We start from the raw sequence: 23,441 nt of genomic DNA, 5'->3' as shown, positions 1-23,441 counted from the left end.
ACAACTATGTACCGTAAATTCCGGACTATAAGCCGCGGCTTTTTTCCCGTTTTTTGGCCCCTGCGGCTTATATAACGGTGCGTCTTATCTATGGATTTTTTCAGAAAAAAAATTTCAAATACAAATAAAATCTCTCTTTTTTAGCACTCTTTCTACCTATAAATCCACTTCTGTTTTAATTTCCTCTGTTGCCCTCTTTTCACCACACCGCGGACACTGTGTGCACTGTCGAAATAAACAAAGGTGTTGTGTTATGTTGTTTTGTTGAAATGTTACGGTAATACGGTAAATGGGAGCTTCCTCAAACAGCCAACAATCCCCTCTGTGCGTGAACCCTTACATATGGTAATTACGGTAAGCAAAGTTCATCAGCCCGGAATCACAACAAGACGAGCAGTCTCTCTCTCACTTACCATGGGGAAGGTACGCAGAAAGTCACACGACGCAGCTTTCAAGCTGAAAGCAGTCGAACTCGCACTAAAAGAAACAGAGCAGCAGCGCGTACCCTGGGCATCGATGAGTCAATGGTGAGACGTTGGAAGCAGCAGCAGGAGGAACTGTCTCAGTGTAATAAGACAAAAAAGTCCTTCAGAGGCCACAAAAGCAGATGGCCGGAACTTGAAGATTCCCTTGAGGACTGGGTGTTGACCCAGAGAGGAGACGGCCGAGGCGTTTCCACGGTGCAGATCCGACTGAAGGCCAAAACAATCGCCACCGAGATGAAAATTGAACATTTCAGAGGTGGGCCATCTTGGTGCTACCGATTCATGAGACGAAAGGGACTGTCCGTCCGGGGGAGAACTACTGAACAACTCCCTCCCGACTACCAGGAGAAAATCACAAACTTCGGCGAATTCACACAAAGGAAGATCACGGAATATTATAGGAGTGTGAAAACATCCACAATCACCAACGGGTTCCAAAACGCTGGACTGCTGCGGGATGAAAAGGATGACGCCGCCACAGCTGGCGCTGAGGGCCGTCAGAGGCTTCAGAGGCTGTTCGATGCCGACAGTGATGAAGAGGAGTTCGTTGGTTTTGAGTGACAATGAAGGAGAGAGGAGAGTGGTTGACGAAGCCACCCTGAACCTGTTCGTTTCCGACACTGAAGATGAGGACTTTGGTGGTTTCAGTACGCAGGAAGAAGAGGAAGACGAGGATTAGTGACTTGACTTCTCTGGTTACAGGTTTGCTGCACATATACGGTAGCCTATTGTTGTGTGATTTTGTCTGGGGATTAGTGACCTGACTTTTGTTTTGTTTTGTTGAAATGTTAATAAATGGGAGCTTCCCCAAACAGCGATCTCTTTCCCGACATTCCTCTCTGTGCACGAACCCTTTCATATGGTAATTAAACATCAAAACACCCGCGGCTTATAGTCCGGTGCGGCTTATAGAAGAAAAAAATAGTCAATTTTGGTGCTGCGGCTTATAGACCGGTGCGTCTTATAGTCCGGAATTTACGGTACTGTATGCAGTACCAGCAGTAGTACTAGCTGTAGGCTACTAGTAGTAGTAGTAGTAGTAGCAAAGATAGAAGCCAAAAGACAAAACTCTGGTGCTTTTTTGGATTGAAAATGCCTCAGCACAGAGCCATGACAGAGAGACACATGACCAGGAAGAGCACAGGCCATTTCAGTAGAGGTACTTTTCTACAGCACTTTGTAGGTAGGAGGTTTTACTGGCGTCATTACTGTAGTCTCCTTCAGTCCAAAAGCTCTGCTACTGTGCGTAGATGCTGCAATGGAACGACCTATAGCTTTGTAGCTTGGTAGTAGTAGTAATGTAAGTTAAGTTATCCTTTATTTATCCCCATGGGAAAATCCATCCTCTGCATTTGACCCATCCTCTACTAGGAACCTTCCTAGAACTAGGAGCAGTGGGCAGCCGCAGTGCAGCGCCCGGGGACCAACTCCAGTTCTTTTGCCATTGCCTTGTTCAGGAACACTGATAGGAGCATGAACCCTAACATACATGTCTTTTGGTGGTGGGAGGAAACCGGAGCACCTGGAGAAAACCCACATGAACACGGGGAGAACATGCAAACTCCGCACAGAAAGGACCTGGGATGGGACCTGGGACCTCTTTGCTGTGAGGTACAGTAACAGTGCTAGCCACTGAGCCACCATGTACCATGTATTAAGCATTAATACTGTGTAGCCTACATAAATGCTGTGAAGTACAAGCTAAAACACCCTTGATGAGCTTGAAACCCACCCAGCAGGATTTACGGTATTTAGAGCCATTAATGGAGTTTGGCCAAGTTATGCGCAGAATTTGGATACGTCTTCACTAGCAATACATTTTAGCCATAGAAAATAAATAAAATGCCCTTTATAAAGTCATCATTATAACATTTTAAAAGCCCGCTGGCTTAAAATCAGCAAGCAGGATATCTGTTAACATGGCTGCCACTGACTGGAAAAGTATAGGAATTGATGAAGGAATCAAACCAGACGGCAATAGTTGTCTAATAATGAGTTAATGTGAGTCTTTACTGCATGTAATCATCTCATGCGTTGTGCTCTGCTTTTCTTCTGCATGTCTTCCCTGCTTAGATGTACAGTAATGGTAGCATGGCCTCTCGTGTAGCAGAGATTCCACACTGCATTTTCTACTGCAGTTGAATTTGTTACTATTGCACAAATGTGTCAATGGTAAAATATGCTTAACGAGCATGGTGCAGGTTAAAAAAAATATGAATTTAACTTTTGGCTCATGATTAGTCTGAAAATACCCCCAAAAAACAAAACAATGTATTTTTACCAGGCACCCAGGGCAGAAATATGGAGGAGAAAGTTGCCGTTCTAAATAGGCGCTCTTGTGATGCCACATGAGGAGAACGTTCTGCTGACATCACAAGAGGGAGTTCCATTTCAGAAACAGTGCCCCCTGCAGTTTACAAAAACGAGCCTATGCAGTTATGTGTGATTTCAACCCCCAAACCAAAACATAAAACAAAGAAGCTATATACCCCTCCCACACATTAAAGCAATGTGGTCTCCAACCTGCTCCATGCACTTTAAGAACCAACAGCTTTTATTTCCTCATAGAAGAGGTGAACACAATCAGAGAATGTAGAAGAATGACTATTTTGACCATAGTTTCTCTATTATCTCTCCACCTACAATAGAGATAGTCATGGAATTCTGGGCAAAATCATATCTAACAACAGATTTGGGTGAGAGGTAACATTTCAGCAAACGGGTACTACATTAGGAGTCCTTGTTATAACAAACACAAAGTGAGAATCAATCCACTACATGTTGGCACTGCGAGCACATGGTTCCCTATTGTTGCCGATTTTTGGGACTGGTGTCAAATCCACCTGCCACCCTTCACCATGCCTACTCACTGCAGGCAGCCTCGTAATGAAGAGGAGCGCGAGCAGTTGTTCCCAAACAGCAAACAGCGCGCATGCCGCTTAAGTGACAGCCACAGACTCAGAGTGGAGGTGACAGACTCAGAGTGGGGAGTGACAGACTCAGAGTGGGCAGTGATACAGACTCAGAGTGGGCAGTGACAGACTCAGAGTGGGCAGTGACAGACTCAGTGTGGGCAGTGACAGACTCAGAGTGGGGAGTGACACAGACTCAGAGTGGGCAGTGACAGACTCAGAGTGGGCAGTGACAGACTCAGTGTGGGCAGTGACAGACTCAGAGTGGGGAGTGACACAGACTCAGAGTGGGGAATGACAGACTCAGAGTGGGGAGTGACAGACTCAGAGTGGGGAGTGACAGACTCAGAGTGGGCAGTGACACAGACTCAGAGTGGGCAGTGACAGACTCAGAGTGGGCAGTGACAGACTCAGTGTGGGCAGTGACAGACTCAGAGTGGGGAGTGACACAGACTCAGAGTGGGGAGTGACACAGACTCAGAGTGGGGAGTGACAGACTCAGAGTGGGCAGTGACACAGACTCAGAGTGGGGAGTGACAGACTCAGAGTGGGCAGTGACAGCCTCAGAGTGGGCAGTGACAGACTCAGAGTGGGGAGTGACAGACTCAGAGTGGGCAGTGACAGACTCAGAGTGGGGAGTGACAGACTCAGTGTGGGGAGTGACAGACTCAGAGTGGGCAGTGACAGACTCAGAGTGGGCAGTGACAGACTCAGAGTGGGGAGTGACAGACTCAGAGTGGGCAGTGACAGACTCAGAGTGGGCAGTGACAGACTCAGAGTGGGCAGTGACAGACTCAGAGTGGGGAGTGACAGACTCAGAGTGGGGAGTGACAGGTCTGGTTGACGCCAACATCATTGAAACTGACTTAAGCACAGCGGCTAAGTTAAGGGGAACGGCTTAATTGAGTGATGGAGTAAGGATACAGATCGGTGAGCTGCGCACAGGCAGCAGAGAGGGGGGAAATGGATTGCAGCACTCACTGCACCAAAATGATTTAAATCGCTATGTGAAAAGCACACACACACACACACACACACACACACACACACACACACACACAGAGAAGTCCTAATACACATAGGCACACAAAGGGCCCCGCAAATGCCTATTATAAATCAACTCAAAGCAACAGACCTTATGCTTCAAAGTCATCTCTGAATCGCTTATCCACACATAGAGCCACACACTCTACTGTAGGAATACCAATTTATAGCTTTCTAGCATATTGTCGGATGGAGAGAGAGAGAGACAGAGTGAGAGATAGACAGAGAGAGAGTGAGAGAGAGAGAATTATCCACAGAATACCTACCCACACTTCTATCGTATCTCTAAAAGCAACGGATGGCCTGACTGACTGACTGACTGACTGACTGACAGCTCTCCACAGATACTGCTTATTGGTATTCACACATGCTGTATATTAATTCATATACACACACACACACACACACACACACAGCTAGCTGTTTTAACATTTAACAGCTACATTTGACTATCCAGAATTAACATTAGAGATTGTCTAACTACTAGTCATATTTGCATTATGAATTTTCATTCAACCTACAGGTGTTACTCATTTAGTGCGGAGGGGGGCTTTTGTTAAGAACAAAGGAAACATTTAAATAGCAAAAGCCCCTGCTTTCACCGCTGCAGCAATACTGCCAAACTAAATGAGTAACATCTGTAATTTCAGTTATCTACAACGTCATTCTTCCGAGGACAAAATGACCATTCATGTGTATATGGTTTCTCATGACATTATCTATAATTCAGTTGCAGATATCTGCAATGTGAATTGAAGATATATGCAATTAAATTATGCCTATTCCTAATTCCAGTTTGAGATCAATGACCTTATCTACGTCATTCTGATGAGTTCAAACTCAGTGATTAAAAGGGCCAATGATGATATCTTGAATTGAGGGGAATTAAAGATAATGGTAACACTTGACAAACTGCACACAGAATTTTGGATAGTTACTAGGGAACTAATGAGGAAGTAAGGATGAGTTAATGGTCAGTTTGTGAGTAATTCCTAATCAAATTTCTCATACATTAGCTAATGATTATGTAATGATCCACAACTCATAACTACTCAGTATATGCTGCACTTTACATTAGGGGACACAAAAAGGGTAACAGGGACAGGTAAGAAGTATAATGATTGATACAAATTTATAATACTGCTACATTCTACTGGTATATAAGTGCTGCATCATGCTGACTATTTAATGAGTAATGAATCATTACTTAATCATTACCTACTGATTAATACATGACATTTGATTAGGAGTTACTCAAGAACTGACCATTAACTAATAGTTAGTCCCTCATTAGTTCCCTAGTAACTAAGTTTTGTGTACTGTGTACTGTGTGTATTGTAAAGTGTCAAAGATATCTTGAACTGGAATTTTGACTAGTCAGTTAAATTGTAGATCTGGAAAACTGGAATTAAGCTGCGTTCACACCGACCTATTAAAGTTTTTCGCTGGCGTCGAGTTTACATACAAAGTCAATGCAAATGAGCGACTGAGCGTATATTCGCCTGGGAGAAAAATCGCTGGGCGTCCGAGCGGCAGAGACAGAGCAATAGGGAGAAAATTCGCTCGTCGCCCGAGATGAAATATCCCAACTCGAGCGAAAATATGGCATCAGTCGCTCGCTGTTCAACGCTGATTGGCTGCCGTGTAAGAGCGAGTCAAGGTTCACACTGGCTTGGAACAAACCGCTGGTTTATTGTGTGGCAACAAACCGCATTTACAGGCTGACAGCTGACATGAAGTGAAGTCTGTCCTACCGGTATGGAGCTCGCATTAGGAGCACGCTGATAGGCTTTAGCTTGTAAACAATGGAAGAATGTCATATCTGAAATGTTCAGAATAATTGAATTGTGGATATCAACAATATACATCCAGTCTGTGAAATGTGAAAACGGCTTGCCACACACAGATGCACGCGCTCACGCACACACACACACACACAGGGTCCCAGGGTTGCAAGATAAGAGAAGAGTGTTCTGCCTCCTCATTGGTGTGCAAGGCTGCACATGTTGCAACCCTCCCCTATATCCCGTGTGTGTGTGACGTGTGTGTGTGTGTGTGTGTGTGTGTGTGTGTGTGTGTGTGTGTGTGGGTGCGTGTGCGCGTACATGCGCGTGTGTGTGCCTGAGTCCTTCACTGCCACTAAAAAGACACAGAGGACCTATTGTGCCCAAGGAAGGAAAATCACTCCATTCTCAGGAAAAAAGGGTGCAATGAACAGCTCTCTCTCTCTTCCGTTCATGTCTCCCAGCCTCACTCGCTCCTTCCATCTCTCTATCTCTCCCCCTCCTCCCTCCCTCTCTCCGTCCCATTCACACGGCAGCTGAAATGGCGAAGCTTGTTAAAAAAAGGGAGCCCACATGACAGTGATTGCAGCTTTGCTTACCGCATCGCGCACGCACACACACACGCGCACGCACACACACACGCGCGCGCACACACACACACGCACACACACACACACACACACACACACACACACACACACACACACACACACACACACACACACAACTCATGGTGTGAGCCTTTGCACCAGAGATCAGGGATGAAAGCACCATGATACGGCGTCTACAACAAAAATCTGTGGCACAGGAGAAAGTGGGCACGGGAGTAATGAGGTGTTCGGTGCTGCAGGAGCAACACTGCAGCATTAAGGTCCTTACACTCTGAGAGCGTTTTTCTTCTTCTTCTTGCGATTAATTCGCACGTCAATAATATTTTTCGAACCTATATGAGTGAAAGCAACCAATACCAATGGTGACATTTCACTGAGCGTTATCGCGGTGTTTATTTTTTCGGACCACAGTTGTCAATTTTTCAGAAATCCGCGTCCGACGTCGCATCGCAATTTTGTGCTGTATATTCGCATCACTCTTGGTGTGTAACAGCATTTAGATAGGAGACCTGTGGCTATTGGCTGCATGGTGATATTAGTTTAGATAACAGACCTGTGGCTATTGGCTGCATGGTGATATTAGTTTAGATAACAGACCTGTGGCTATTGGCTGCATGGTGATATTAGTTTAGATAGGAGACCTGTGGCTATTGGCTGCATGGTGATATTAGTTTAGATAACAGACCTGTGGCTATTGGCTGCATGGTGATATTAGTTTAGATAACAGACCTGTGGCTATTGGCTGCATGGTGATATTAGTTTAGATAACAGACCTGTGGCTATTGGCTGCATGGTGATATTAGTTTAGATAACATACCTGTGGCTATTGGCTGCATGGTGATATTAGTTTAGATAACAGACCTGTGGCTATTAGCTGCATGGTGATATTAGTTTAGATAACAGACCTGTGGCTATTAGCTGCATGGTGATATTAGTTTAGATAACAGACCTGTGGCTATTGGCTGCATGGTGATATTAGTTTAGATAGGAGACCTGTGGCTATTGGCTGCATGGTGATATTAGTTTAGATAACAGACCTGTGGCTATTGGCTGCATGGTGATATTAGTTTAGATAGCAGACCTGTGGCTATTGGCTGCATGGTGATATTAGTTTAGATAACAGACCTGTGGCTATTGGCTGCATGGTGATATTAGTTTAGATAACAGACCTGTGGCTATTAGCTGCATGGTGATATTAGTTTAGATAACAGACCTGTGGCTATTAGCTGCATGGTGATATTCGTTTAGATAACAGACCTGTGGCTATTGGCTGCATGGTGATATTAGTTTAGATAGGAGACCTGTGGCTATTGGCTGCATGGTGATATTAGTTTAGATAACAGACCTGTGGCTATTAGCTGCATGGTGATATTAGTTTAGATAACAGACCTGTGGCTATTGGCTGCATGGTGATATTAGTTTAGATAACAGACCTGTGGCTATTGGCTGCATGGTGATATTAGTTTAGATAACAGACCTGTGGCTATTGGCTGCATGGTGATATTAGTTTAGATAACATACCTGTGGCTATTGGCTGCATGGTGATATTAGTTTAGATAACAGACCTGTAGCTATTGGCTGCATGGTGATATTAGTTTAGATAACAGACCTGTGGCTATTGGCTGCATGGTGATATTAGTTTAGATAACAGACATGTGGCTATTGGCTGCATGGTGATATTCGTTTAGATAACAGACCTGTGGCTATTGGCTGCATGGTGATATTCGTTTAGATAACAGACCTGTGGCTATTAGCTGCATGGTGATATTAGTTTAGATAACAGACCTGTGGCTATTGGCTGCATGGTGATATTAGTTTAGATAACAGACCTGTGGCTATTGGCTGCATGGTGATATTCGTTTAGATAACAGACCTGTAGCTATTAGCTGCATGGTGATATTAGTTTAGATAACAGACCTGTGGCTATTGGCTGCATGGTGATATTAGTTTAGATAACAGACCTGTGGCTATTGGCTGCATGGTGATATTAGTTTAGATAACAGACCTGTGGCTATTAGCTGCATGGTGATATTAGTTTAGATAACAGACCTGTGGCTATTGGCTGCATGGTGATATTAGTTTAGATAGGAGACCTGTGGCTATTAGCTGCATGGTGATATTAGTTTAGATAACAGACCTGTGGCTATTGGCTGCATGGTGATATTAGTTTAGATAACAGACCTGTGGCTATTGGCTGCATGGTGATATTAGTTTAGATAACAGACCTGTGGCTATTGGCTGCATGGTGATATTAGTTTAGATAACAGACCTGTGGCTATTGGCTGCATGGTGATATTAGTTTAGATAACAGACCTGTGGCTATTAGCTGCATGGTGATATTAGTTTAGATAGGAGACCTGTGGCTATTGGCGGCACGTGTGAATTCTAAACCAATCCAGAGCTATTCATCAAAAACCAAAATACCAAACAATGAACACACTGAACTATTTGGGACCAAAAGCGTGTAAGTGGCCCTGATGACTATAAACAAAAAAAAAACAATAAATGTCAAAATATAGTTCATTAAGTATATTGTCATCCACATGTAAAGTTTTCATACTAAACATTGCATTTAATAAACAGTCAGGTGTGAGGTATTTCAGTTTGTTTTGGCTCTCCTCTAAAGTTTGTCAAATTTCATTTATGCCCCTCTGCTTCTCACCCCACGATGGGTTCGTAATACCAAGAACCTTCAACCTGTTATTGGGTAAATAAAAATGGTATCTTTCTTAAACATCAAGAACTCCCCACTTTCCCCAAATGCACTCAAAATAATCCTCCAATCGCCAACGTATCACTTCCAATAAGCAACATGTGATTGACTCATCCAAATCACTTCAATACCCGACCAACACGACCAAGCCTTGCAGGAAGAAGCTAGAGCAAGCAGCTTTGATACAAATATAAGGATCATCCCAATGCTTTCCTACTGCATCTGCACCTTCTGAAAGAGCGCGCCACAATCGATCGCTCCCTCCTCGATCTGAAAGCGGAGCACATTGGGTCATGTCCGTCAGCGTGGGGTTTGATCTGAAAGTGGAGCACATTGCGTCATGTCTGTCAGTGTGGGGTTTGATCTGAAAGTGGAGCACATTGCGTCATGTCCGTCAGTGTGGGGTTTGATCTGAAAGTGGAGCACATTGCGTCATGTCTGTCAGCGTGGGGTTTGATCTGAAAGCGGAGCACATTGCGTCATGTCTGTCAGCGTGGGGTTTGATCTGAAAGTGGAGCACATTGCGTCATGTCCGTCAGTGTGGGGTTTGATCTGAAAGTGGAGCACATTGCGTCATGTCCGTCAGTGTGGGGTTTGATCTGAAAGTGGAGCACATTGCGTCATGTCCGTCAGCGTGGGGTTTGATCTGAAAGTGGAGCACATTGCGTCATGTCTGTCAGCGTGGGGTTTGATCTGAAAGCGGAGCACATTGCGTCATGTCTGTCAGTGTGGGGTTTGATCTGAAAGTGGTGCACATTGCGTCATGTCTGTCAGCGTGGGGTGTGGGGGTTTCTCCTTCAGGTTGGAGCCTGGCCCCCGGGGGTGTGACACTTCAGCACTGCGGACAGATACACAATAGCCAGCGGAGATAAAGCCAGGGAGAGAGGGGGACGAGGGAGGGGGACAAAAGACAGAGGCGGAGGTGGTGGGTGGGAGGGGGAGGGGGAGAAAGGAGGAATGCGGCCGCTGGCAGGGCTCACAGAGGAGCACAAGAGAGCCAATGTCAACTCGCTTGAAGGACAGAAAACAGAATTAGCATGAGAGTGGGGGGGGGGGAGAGCAGAGGAGAGCTGGTGAATGCACACACACACACACACACACACACACACACACACACACACACACACACACACATTCTTAAACATCAAATTCTTCAATCAAAGACTTTCCAGCACCAATTCCTTAAAATGCAAAGACCCAGCACAGCATCGGTTGAGACACGGATCAAGGTTAGTGACAATAATGAGAGCTAGCAGGCTTTACAGAAACTCACAGACAACTATTAAGAGAGAGAGAGCGACAGAGAGAGAGAGAAGCTTGAATGTGTCACTTCCCATGTGTCATTCTATTCTTGCACCAAATATATAAATTAAAGTACTCTACTTTCAATGACCATGTCTAATCATGTTCATTAAAAAAGAAGAAGATTCAAGGCCTTTTTTTCTAACTTTCAAGGATGTCAAGGACCTGCACCAACCCTGCACACTATTCAGCGAGAAATGTCAGAGGCGTTTCTAGCACAGTCAGTATTCACGGCACACTGTGTGCACTCGTCTCTCTAGCAGAGCCAACCCTTTCTTTCACTGCCTATCCACTAGGGGCAATTCACCAGCATTAATGTCCACTGCTAACAACAATTCTTCTCTCCCGTGAGATTACAATGCCCAAGGATGCACTATAAAAACAAACAAATGCCACATTTTTCAATCTACATTTCAGCCTGGGTGCATTTGAGGTGATGTGGATGGGGGGGAATCACCAAATACTGTAGGTTAGGACAACAGTGCTTTTGCCCATGCCGCCACATTTATTTTGAACATATCCGACGGGGGTTTAGGAGGCGAACACAGGTCAGGTCAGAGAGAGGAGCAGCGGCCATCATTCAGCGATGAGGGCCCCCCGCAGGGGGGAACAAAAAAATACACAGACACAAACACGCACGCGCAAAAAACACTGTCGATCAATGTTGGGGCCTTTCGCATTTCATTGCAGTGAGGGAGAGAGGGTGAGAAAGAGAGAGAAGGTGTGGGAGAGACGGTGAGAGACAGAGGGTGATAGAGTCAGAGAGGGTGAGAGAGAGAGGGTGATAGAGTCAGAGAGGGTGAGAGAGAGAGGGTGAGAGACAGAGGGTGATAGAGTCAGAGAGGGTGAGAGAGAGAGGGTGAGAGACAGAGGGTGATAGAGTCAGAGAGGGTGAGAGAGAAAGGGTGAGAGACAGAGGGTGATAGAGTCAGAGAGGGTAAGAGAGAGAGGGTGATAGAGTCAGAGAGGGTGAGAGAGAGGGTGTGGGAGAGAGACAGAGGGTGATAGAGTCAGAGAGGGTGAGAGAGTCAGAGAGGGTGAGAGAGAGAGAGAGGGTGTGGGAGAGAGACAGAGGGTGATAGAGTCAGAGAGGGTGAGAGAGAGAGAGGGTGTGAGAGAGAGGGTGAGAGAGAGAGTGTGAGAGAGACAGAGGGTGTGGGAGAGAGGGTGAGAGAGGGTGAGAGCAGCCTGGGTGCCAGAATAAAGTGCTAGTTTATGTTTCTGCAGATATGTTGAATGCCAACATTTGTGACCCAAAATATATTGCATCAACATTTCTATATACATTTCTACACCGTGCACTGCTCTACATTTCAACCATGAGTCACTTTTTATGTTTTTGTTATTCAGCCAAACCCAAACCATAACCATAACCTAGCTGTTTTAGCCGCGTAACATTTTCAAATTAACCGTAAACCTGGCGATGTTTTCAAATTCACCAACATTTTCAAATTGACGTTGGGAAAAGTCGGTTCATGTGAAATGTTAATATGCGACATATTTTTAGTTCACAAACGTTGAATGTCATGTATCTGTGGTTTGTAGACTGTAAACTGCCAACACTTTATCCTGGTGAGTGGGTTGGTGAGAGCGAGCGAGAGAGAGAGAGAGAGAGAAAGCCTCTGCAGGCAAGCTCTATTTCTATTTCTCTGCCTCTCGCCTCTCACCGCGCACGCACACACACACACACACACGCACGCACGCGTGCACACACACACACACACACGCATGCGTGCACACACACACACACACACACGCACGCGTGCACACACACACACACACGCATGCGTGCACGCACACACACACACACACACGCATGCGTGCACACACACACACACACACACAAACGCGTGCGCGCACACACACACACACGCACACACACACACTTCATAACCAGTTCACACTGCAGAATCCAAAAATAATGGTGCAGACTGAAAATAACATTTAGCTCAAGCTCAGGATCTTGACAAAGTGCTTCAGTGAAAATTTAATAGCGTTTCTCAGCGCTGTATTGCTCCGCTATAGCATACATGTTATTCAACGTCTCTATCAGTTGTACATCTCCAAAAACACTTATATTGAAAGTAAAGTAAGATGATTCTTCTTCTCAAGAACTCATAAATATATATCATTTGCACACCCAAGTCTCAAGTTCAGGTGGTGGTTGTTTTTGTAGTTTTTTTGTTGTTGTTGTTGTTGTTGTTGTTTTTTGAAACAGACAAATAATTCTTCTATTTTACATAAAGATTTCTTTAAAATACAGCACTTTCAAAAAAGTAACATTTCCATTTTGCAGAGAGGATCATTGATAAAATAGTCGAGTGCAAAGGCACTTTCTGGAGGAAGTAGAGTAAGATTTTTCCGCTTGTTGGGTTTTTGAAACATTTTTTTTCTTCATTGTTTCACACTCACCATTTATCTGTATAGGCTAAGTATGTACAGGAATGTCAATTTGTTGCGTTTCCTCTTCTACAAACGGAAACGGTAATTATTTCATACTTTGTCTGTTTGTCACAGGGAAAAAAATAAAATACAGTTTCATGAAAAGCACAAAGCCGTATTGTACACAGTCCTGCCCATTGTATACCTGCCGCCACAGTCTTTAGGAATCTCATATTGTCAAAAAAGAAGAAATAATTTATGCCTTCAAGGAGGGAAAAATAGAACTGCATAATAATATACTTCTTTATATCCTTTTTCTACAGCTTGGAAAGACATGGAAAAAGAAGAAAAGCAAAATGCTTAAGTTTGCTTCCAGTCAATGGTGAGGGATTGAACACAGATAGATAAGATAGATATATAGATAGGGCTATTATTACAGTAACTGCGTGGGTATTACGAATGCTGCAGAGAAACTGGGAGGAAGGGGTATTGTGGCTATCTTACAGTTGGCTCATTGCAGTCTGTTTCTCCAGCACCTCCAGATAGTCAGGCTCTGTTTTTAGCTTCCCGGGCAGCAGGAGGGGGTGCTCGCTGCTGCTTTTGGATGGCTGTTCGGGCCCGTAGTATTTGCGGGGGGTCCCGTACAACGCTGCCTTGTTCAGCCTGTCATGGTGCACCGAGCGCCGGACGGACGCCGCGGCCTCGTAGGAGGGCACAATGCAAGGTCTCTTGGGTAAAGTGCAAAACTTGTAATTGAAGGAGGGGGCGTGGCCCGCGGCTGTGGGGAGCTCCTTGGTGGCCCTCTCCCCTAAGTTTTGATAGAGCATTTCGGGAGGTTCCGGGCTGTTCATGACGCACAGTGTGGGCGACTTATCCATAAAATCCATCGTGCTGATGGTGTAGGCCCCCGGGCTGCGGGCCAGGACCTCCTCCTTCTTGGCCTCCAGGGGCCCGAAGCTGAGCTCCTTGAGGTTCCGGTAGTACGCCACCTGCTCCCCGTCTTTCTGCATGTAGATGGGGTTTTGGCACATGGAGCCCACGGGCGGGGGGATGTAGTTGTAAACGTGGCTCTCGGACGTTTTGTCCGGAGCGGGTTCGGCGGTGTACGAGCCATATTGCACTTGGAAGGAGCTTAGATCCAGGTTGTTGGCTCCCGTGGGGACATGCTCCACGCCTTTGCGTCGTTTCAGAACAAAGACGAAGAGGCCGGCACCGAAGCAGACCGACAGGATGAAGACGACGAGGAGGCCGAGGATCAGGACAGAAAGCGGCACCTCGGGGTGCAGCTCCGGGGGGTGGATCCGGGATTCGGTGGTGGGGCTGGCCGGGCTCGAAGACGACGTAGACGAAGATGAGGATGAAGGGGTGGTGGTGATGGTGGGGTCGGTGGGCGGGGTCAGTGAGGTGGGGGCCTTGGTGGGGGGGCCGTGCTGCGGGGGGGCCCTCTCGCCGGGCTCGGGGCAGATGGCCTCGTTGCGGAGTGAGCGCAGCAGGCGGCCGGCGTGCTTGGAGGGAGAGTCGCAGGTGATCTCGTTGACAACCACGCTGGTGCTGGACAGCTCCATCCAGTTCTTGAGCGCCACAATGTCGCAAGTGCAGTCCCAGGGGTTCTCCTGCAGGTCGATCTGGATGAACGCCGACAGCTGGTCGAGGACGCCTCGCACCGGGAGGTGGGAGAAGTGATTATTCCGCAAGTTGAGTCTGGTCAGCATGGTTCCCCCGAAAACATTGTCAGGGAGGGATCGTAACAGGTTGTTGTTCAGAAAAAGGAGTTGTAGGTTGTGCAAAGCGTTAAAAGTCTGTGGTAGAATGTCCTTGATGATGTTGTATTCCAAATACAGATACTGGAGCGACTGCAGGCCGACGAAAAGCGACTGTGAAAGCGACTCAATGTAATTCCCGTTCAGATACAGCCTTCTGAGGTTAGTTAGATTCTCAAAAGCCCCTTCCTGGATGATTGCTATCCTATTATTTCCCAAGTGGAGCAGCTCCAGCGAGCTATACTCAGTCAGATCAGTTGGGTAAATCACTTGTAAGTAGTTCCCGGTCAGGTGGAGTTTCTTTGGGTAGGAGGGCTTAGGGTTCAGCTCACTGATGTTATGCAACTTCCGCTCCTGGCAATTGATGTTCAATCCGCTGTCAGGGTTCTGTGACGTGCACACGCACACGCTGGGGCACAGCATGGGCACTGGGGAGCGCGTCTGGTAAACCATGATGGGCCCAAAGACGTGTTTGTCCTTGGAGGTGAGGCGCGGGGTGGGCCTGTGGCGCATTTTGGGGGGGCGGGAAGCCTTGGGGGCACGGGTGGGGGTGATCATGCCGGGGTGGTAGGTCGGAGGCAGGGCCCCTTGGAAGTGGTGGGAGTCGGAGGGGGGGTGGTTGTTGGCGCGCTCGCCGGCGTTCCTACGCGGGCACAGATCCTGCTTGATGAGCTGGGTGATATCCTTACCGTGCAGCCGGAACGGCGTCTCACACACGATGTCCCCCACAAACACGGAGATGGTGTCCAGCCAGGCTTTGAGGGGGATCAGGTCACAGGTGCAATTCCATGGGTTCTCCTCCAGCTGGATCTCCATGATGCCGCCGATGTGCTCCAGAACCCCGGCGAAGGGCAGCATCTTGAGCCGGTTGCCGCGTAAATCCAAGTGGGTGAGGAGCACAAAGCGGAACACGTTGGTGGGGAGAGACAACAGCAGGTTGTCGTTGAGGATCAACACTTTGAGCTTATTCAGCTTGCTGAAAGCACCCGGCTCGATGGCGCTGATGTAATTGTAGTCCGCCTGGAGATACTCCAAACTCTCCAGCCCCGCGAAGGTGTCCTCTTTAATCACCTCCAGGTTGTTGTTGTTCAGGTGGAGCCGCTTCAGCAGCCGCAGCCCGTTAAAGGCGCCGGTCCGGATCTCCTGCAAGCCGTTGTTGCCCAGATGCAGAGAGGTGACATTGCCGTAGTTAAGGAACTCGTTGGCATTGAGGCGCGAGAGGAAGTTGCCGTTGAGGAAGAGCTGGGAAATCTTGTTCGGGGGCGCTTGGAACGGGCTGACGGTGGTGAATCCTTTATTCTCACAGTTGATGTGGAGGAGGTGCTCACGCTCCTCACAGGCGCAGCGGCTCTTGCAGATGTCTTTGGAGGCTGAAGTTTTGCGGCTCTCCGCTTCCGACGGCGACAGGCTGGTGACCGTGAGCACGCTCAGCAAGAGGATGCCGCTCAGCATGTTTACAGCTGAGAAATAGATCCAGCATTTAAGTCTGTGGTACGAGGAGCCGAGGATGGAGGAAAAAATAACAAGGAAAAAAAGAGCAGGGAGCGAGGTCTCGGAGTATGGAGAGGGGAAAGGAGGCAGACACGCTCACATGCACACACACAGACACACACGCACACACGCATGCACACACACACACACACACACACACACACACACACACACACAGCCGCACAAAAACAGGCGCACCACCAATTTGGTGCTAAAATGAGACTGTGACGCACGGAAGATGTGCAGACATCTCCACTGACCTTCCCTTTGCAATCCAAAATGTTCAAAATCCACTGGAAAATTACAAAGATCAAATCAATTCTTGAGATAAAAAAATGCCAAACCACCGCAAATCAACGGGCTCCTGCGTGGTGGATGGACTTGGCACATTGTCAGAGGCAGAGCAGAGTCAGAGGGAGAAAAAGCGTCTTGCTGCAACCCCCCCTTTTTCTTCCAGAGAGCGCCGATTTAGTCAGCGACTTTACGCAGAGTGTCCCCAGCAGCCGCAGCCCAATTCTGGCAGAGACAGAGGCTTGGAAACGTCCTCTCCCTTCGCCTTCACCCTGAGAAAGCGAGTCATTTTAGTCCGAGGTGGAAAAAACACACTTTTAGAGATCCAGGAGGAATAATGCACAAAGACGCACCATGACGCGGCTCCTTAGCGGCTCGTCCGACAGCGGCAGGAAGAGAGGGGCAAGAGAGGGGCGAGAGAGGAGTGAACTGGGAGAGATAGAGAGAGAGAGGTGTAGATTCCCCGAGCTCAGGCATATTCCACAGCTGCTCCTCCGCCTCGCACGCCCAGAGCAGCACTGAACGCCTGTCTGCTGCCTGCCTGCCCGGGTGTGTGTGTTGTGTGTGTGTGTGTGTGTGTGTGTGTGTATGAGAGAGAGAGAGAGACAAAGAGAGAGAGAGAGGTGCTGAGGGGCAGTTACGTCACCAGCACAGTCAACACACACACACACACACACACACACACACACACAGGAAGGAACACACAGGCGCTTGAAAGAGGCACGGACGGACCACAAAAATGACATCCATTTGAACAAGTCATGATTTTTCATAAATCAAATAAAAACTGGGCATAAACTTGTTTCCAATTGGAGTTGATTCAGGCTTCTTCTTAAATCAAGTGCCATTGGCATTCTGCATTATCCCACCTAGTTTACAGTGAGACATATGCATACTGAAACAGTTCAACCTACATGAAGCAAATCTGAATTTTCCACTTATTAAACAAAATAAAATGTTATCATGAATATGACTAGATGCCTTAAGGTGGATATTTTTTGTGGGTTGTCATTATGAGAGGTCATTATTATTCTTATTGTAAGTTGATTATGTCTGCCCTACAACTTCTATAAACTTTAATTGCCATACAACCCGCCACTAGGAGGCAGTAAAGAACACTTTTCAGACTGTCTCACTTCTGTTTCTCACATTAACATTAATCAGAGGGAATGACTGTTTCAACATAATTTTTATGGAACAAACAATGAAACAGCTATATTGACAAATCACTATAACATCCCTATAGGGACTTACTCAAAAGTGAATAAATATTGATTGTATGATGCTCCTCTCCTAAGCCCTCGTTCACACAGGACGCCAAACGTAAGCAGAACTGAAGCTTGACGCAGGCACAAGCTGAACGTACACCTTACCGTTCACACAAGACGCCTTGAAAGATATATTTTTCTAACATAGATTTTTGTACTCCTCAAGGTGTCTAATAAACAAATTTTGTTGTTACCCCATTGAAATTGTGTCCCATGGGTCCATTCGGTGGCCATCTTTGGGGGCATATTGATGTCTGATGAAAATGGATATGGGTCATATCTTTTGAACGAGACATCATACAGAGACAAATGACACCACTTTTCTAACGTAGTGATTTACATTGTTCTTTTTTATTATTTATAATTTTTCATTATTGTATAGACAGCTGTGGTCCAGTCAAGCAGCAGTTTTGTGGACTAATATTGTCAATTTGTTTTTGAATAAAATTGTTGAAATAAAATCCACACATTTGTTTTTATCTGATTAATCGAAGAAATAATCGACAGATTAATCAATTATCAAAATGATCGAAGTTGCAGCCCTATTTCTCCGAAACGGATTTTGTTGAGAAGTTCTGCCGTTGCCTTGGCGATGGTTCTGTTCCAGTGTTACACAGCTGAACATCTACCAGAGATCGAAGACATCGAAAACATCTTTAAACCTGCCAAACTTGGGCTGTTGAAAGATGTAGTTTCCTCGAATAAGCCTAAGTTGCATCAGGTCGCCTGGTTGCTTGCTATATGACACACGTGGTCCTGGGCTGAAGTTGGCCTTGTTATCACTCCATAAAGCAGAACATACTGTCAACAGTCATTTAAAAAAACAGACTATGAATGATAAAACCTTGAGAATCTAGTTTGGAATAAAACTGGAAAGTTTGGTGTACTGTATGTACTATAAGTGCTACTGAAGTGGACATTGCTGATCAGACCATGAGAAAGGAAAAAACCGCCTTTTCACACTTCACCTGCCACGTCTCGCCTTATTATTATTTTTATGTTTTTGCATTTTTAATTACAATTTTTGGTAACACTTTATAACGTTCAGTCATAAGTCATTTATAAGCCTTTAGTTAATGATGAACTAATCACGTACACAACATTAATATACATTTGTAGATAATTAATAAATGCTATGTTAACATATCACAAATGCGTTGTAAGTCATCTATAAACTTTTAGTAAATTAAGTGTTCCTCACCTGTTACAAAATGATGGGTAAATCATTTACAATTAATTTACAAGGCTTTCTGCATCCCCTAATCTAAAGTGTAAACCATTCATCACACATAAATGTGTTACATACAAGGGGGAAGGTCTCTCAAAATGTAAGCCAATGTGGAAGTGCACTTAAACCTACATTATTTCGAATGGCCTGCAGGGGGCGACCCATTGGTCTGTGGACTTCTGTTTTTTGATGCCTCACGTATGGCATTTTGGCCATTGTCGTCTTGGATCTCGACACATGTCCAGGGGTTTCCGTTTGCGTTTCCCACAGAGCACGGCCTGCTATTGGTCCGTGATTGGCAAGCTGTGTGATCAGTGGACAAGCGACCTGTCAATCATGCCCCAAAACAGTCTGGAACTACAACATAGTCTGAAACTAGCGATTGAGACCATAAAAGCATTAGGAAAATGTTTACTGAGGCCATACTTGAGGCTTCAAAACAGATGCCAACAAACCAATGGGTCGCCCCCTGCAGCCAAAGAGGACACTTCCGCATTGGCTTAAATTTTGACAAACAGAGCTACCCCCTTGTATGTAACACATTTATGTCTCATGATTGGTTTACACTTTAGATTAGGGGATGCAGAAAGCCTTGTAAATGAATTGTAAATTATTTACACATAATTTACAACAGGTGAGCAACACTAAAGGTTTATATATGACTTTTATATGTTACTATAACATTTATTAATCATCTACAAATGTATATTCATGTTTTGTAAATGGTTAGTTCATCATTAACTAAAGGCTTATAAATGACTTACGACTGAACGTTATTATAAAGTGTTACCACATTTTTTGTATAGAAAACATGATCATAGGATTACAGTAGCTCTTCGGAAAGTGGTACTTGTATTCCCACCAGCGCTCTAAATGAATACATCATCCCTCATATGATATCAGTGATGATGATGATGGTAAAGATGATGAGCGTGATGAAGACTGATGTTCATGAGATCGGTGACTGTGGAGATTTTGCGGATAAGGCGCGGCAGATCTCCACAGTGACGGATGGATGGCTCCATACTGTCAGTGCTCTGCCCCACAGCACATTTGTCAAGTCAATTACGGACCGCTGTGGAAGACTACACCTTAAGTGTGTGTGTGTGTGTGTGTGTGTGTGTGTGTGTGTGTGTGTGCGTGCGTGCGTGTGACTCTGTGTGTGAGAGAGAGACAGGGTACCCACAGGGTTCTCCAAGTTATATTTAAAACTTTTTAAGACCTTTACAATACCACTTAGAAGGAAATATAATGCCAACTTCACTGCCATACTCATAAAAGTATGAACAGTGTTTGGAGGGATATCGTTACAATTTATTCCACTACATGTTACTGAATACAAAAATGTAATTTGTAACGTATTCCATTAGATGACTCAACTTAAGTCATGTATTCTAAATACTGTGGATGTGGTCCCGACGCGCACTGATGTAATTAAACTGGGATGACGCTGTACACATATGGCCCGTTCCTTTAAAACTGGGAGCAAAGGATTTTACGGTTGAGTGACGTCACAGCCGAGTTGTCGATGCTCCATTTATACAGTGGGGAAACCAGCCAGGGTTAGCTCTAGCCAGGCTAGCCACCATCAGTTTATAACAAGGCATTTCGCTGTATTTTGCACATACAAACACTGCAGCAACATGTCCACACAAATATAAGTGAGACAGTGCTGTGTGCACAGCTGATTTAATGAGACACAAACAAGAGAGAAGTGCTAATAAACAGTATTTCCTACAATTTTAACTACTGTTGTTGCATGGAGCAGCCATCTTGGATTTTTGAGGTCGGGGCTGCTGAGGCTCCTATGAGTTTAGGAGAGAATACTTGTGACGTCACCGTGCTCATAGTCTCTCCCCAGACTCAAATATTACGTTGAATCGCTGCGCTCCGCATACTACATAAGTGAGTCTGTGCCAGTTCACAGCCACTGCTGGTTTTGAAGGCAGGTTGAAATTGAATGAGTGCCAGGTCGTAGCACCGATGAGAGCGCGGTTCGAAAAATGGGCTGCGCCTCCCGTGTCGTCTGATCGCAAAGTCGCTACTGATTGGAGAGGACTGAATCCATCCCTGGCATATGACTGACCAAGTGAACGGTTCCCTCCCATAACCATAAGTGTCCCAGACCCAGAGAGAGCTCTGCAGCATGCAGTAACGTAGTGTATCAGCGTAAGAACTCTCATGGGTCTGGCGTTGAGACTACTGTGCTCATGACCTTTGAACCGTCAGATTCCCATTTCCCAGTTTTACAGGAATGCCCCATTAGCAATGTATTTCTTCTGTTCTTTCTTCTCTCCTTGCTGTTTTTAGAAAATGTTCCACCTTGAACCTTTTTTTCCTGAACACTCATGATGACATGCTTACATTTTCATGCTAGCTCAGTGGTTTTCAACAGGGGGTCTGTGACCCCCAGGAAGTCCGCAGAGGTACTGCAGAGGGTCCGCCAATTTTTGTCGAAGTAGTTTGTGATTTCTTTTTATTAGTTTTTTTTGACGAAAAAATTCTAATATTGAGTAAACCCCATGATTAATAGGCAATACTAATCTACTTTTGACAAAAAATATTTACAAAGTGAATATGATGAAGCAAATTAAACTAGTTGTTGTCTTTTTTTAATATAATCTATTAATAAAAAGAAGTGTCAATCCTGATATCCTGGTGGGCCAAACTTAAAATGCGAAACTTTTTTTTTATCATAGGGGCTCCCTGCTCTGTTTCTCTATCAACCACGTGGTCCTTGGGCTGAAAACGTTTCTAGCTGGCTGGAAGTACACAAAGGGACCGCAAACGAACAAGCCGTATTATTTTGAATCGGGAGCCTAATGCATACAACCTATTTCGGTTAATAGGCCAAGTATTTAAAAAAGTAGACAGAAGAAACTGGAGAACAGAATCCTTGGAGATCTTCTAGTACAATTAAATGCAAAGCAGGCTGTATTTGCAGTGTGATACAAGCTAAACCAGTATAGGCAATCAAGAAAAATTACAGTCTCTAAAGAAAACAGTTACTTCAGGACAGATATGCCCCCGACTCAGTCACGCATAGGCGACCTCAGCCGACCTGTCAATCACTGTATAGGCGACCTGTCAATCACTGTATATAGGCAACCTGTCAATCACTGTATAGGCGACCTGTCAATCACTGTATAGGCGACCTGTCAATCACTGCATAGGCGACCTGTCAATCACAAGGCAAAGACAACCTGAAACAGCACTGTTATATCCACTATGTCCTGTAAATGACAGTTATTTTGAAAATCACCTAAGTGAATTTAGCGACAGAGGCCATAACCCAAACAAAAAGAGTCTCAATCTTATATAACGTGATTTTCCCCACAATTTAGTGTACAAAATATGGAATTTCCCTTTGAGAATGCAGCACAATGCAAATGCCCTCAGTCCAAAATCCCACTCACCTGCTGACTTTGCTATTGATGAAGCTATTAATGTCTGTCTAAGGTGGAGTTTCTGCTGCATTCCCATATGACAAGGGAACTAATATGTTATAATGAGACTGAGAGCCGGCGGGACTGAATCAAATTTGGCTTGAGCCCCAGGCTGATTTTCATTTGGATCCAAGCTACAAACTGTTTAGGAGCTGCGTTAGAAAGGCCAAGAAAAGAAAAGAAAAGAAAAGCTTACTGTAATCCACTGTGCTTTGTGTCAGACATTTTGGAAAGGCTTGCTTTCAAACTGCAGTTTGCTTTTACACTGCAGTATACTGTATGTCTGGCCGGTCGCAAACAAGTGTGCGCGCACGCACGCACGCACGCACACACACACACCCACACACACACACACGTGTTTTTGTGTGTGTGTGTATGTGTGTGTGTTTTAGTTAAGCTGATAAGAGATACATCTTGCTGTCTCTCACATACATAAGGGGGTGGCCACACTGAACCGTGGTGTCTGTCCGTCTGCACATTTCTGTTCACTTCCATTCATTTTCAAGACAGCTGAGAGACATAACATTTCACTTGGACAAAAACGTTAAAAGGAATTGCGGATTTAAAGCAAACAAAAATGTTATGTTTTTTTTACGTTTTGGTCAGAGCACTTTGTGCGTGCGTGCACTCGTGTGTTGTGTGTGTGTGTGTGTTTCACTGGCATTTGATCCGTGTCACTTTCTTTCTCCACAATGTCAGTGATGATGTCATCAGTCATGTCACT

General features: G+C 45.4%; 1 protein-coding gene across 1 annotated transcript; it reads right to left on the bottom strand.

The window, feature by feature from the left end:
- Positions 1-13,733: 13,733 nt before the first annotated feature.
- On the bottom strand, positions 13,734-16,454 carry slitrk2 (SLIT and NTRK-like family, member 2; the record flags this gene model as incomplete). The annotated part of the gene is made up of 1 exon (XM_083652453.1): positions 13,734-16,454. Exon 1 carries the CDS (start codon positions 16,443-16,445, stop codon positions 13,734-13,736), a length of 2,712 nt encoding a protein of 903 aa, XP_083508579.1. The 5' UTR covers positions 16,446-16,454.
- Between the last annotated feature and the right edge of the window lie 6,987 nt (positions 16,455-23,441).

Source organism: Poromitra crassiceps, assembly GCF_964638095.1.
Source record: "Poromitra crassiceps genome assembly, chromosome: 15".
NCBI lineage: Eukaryota > Metazoa > Chordata > Actinopteri > Beryciformes > Melamphaidae > Poromitra > Poromitra crassiceps.
The sequence above is the reverse complement of the archived record's forward strand: the minus strand, read 5'-3'. Positions and strand labels throughout refer to the sequence as shown.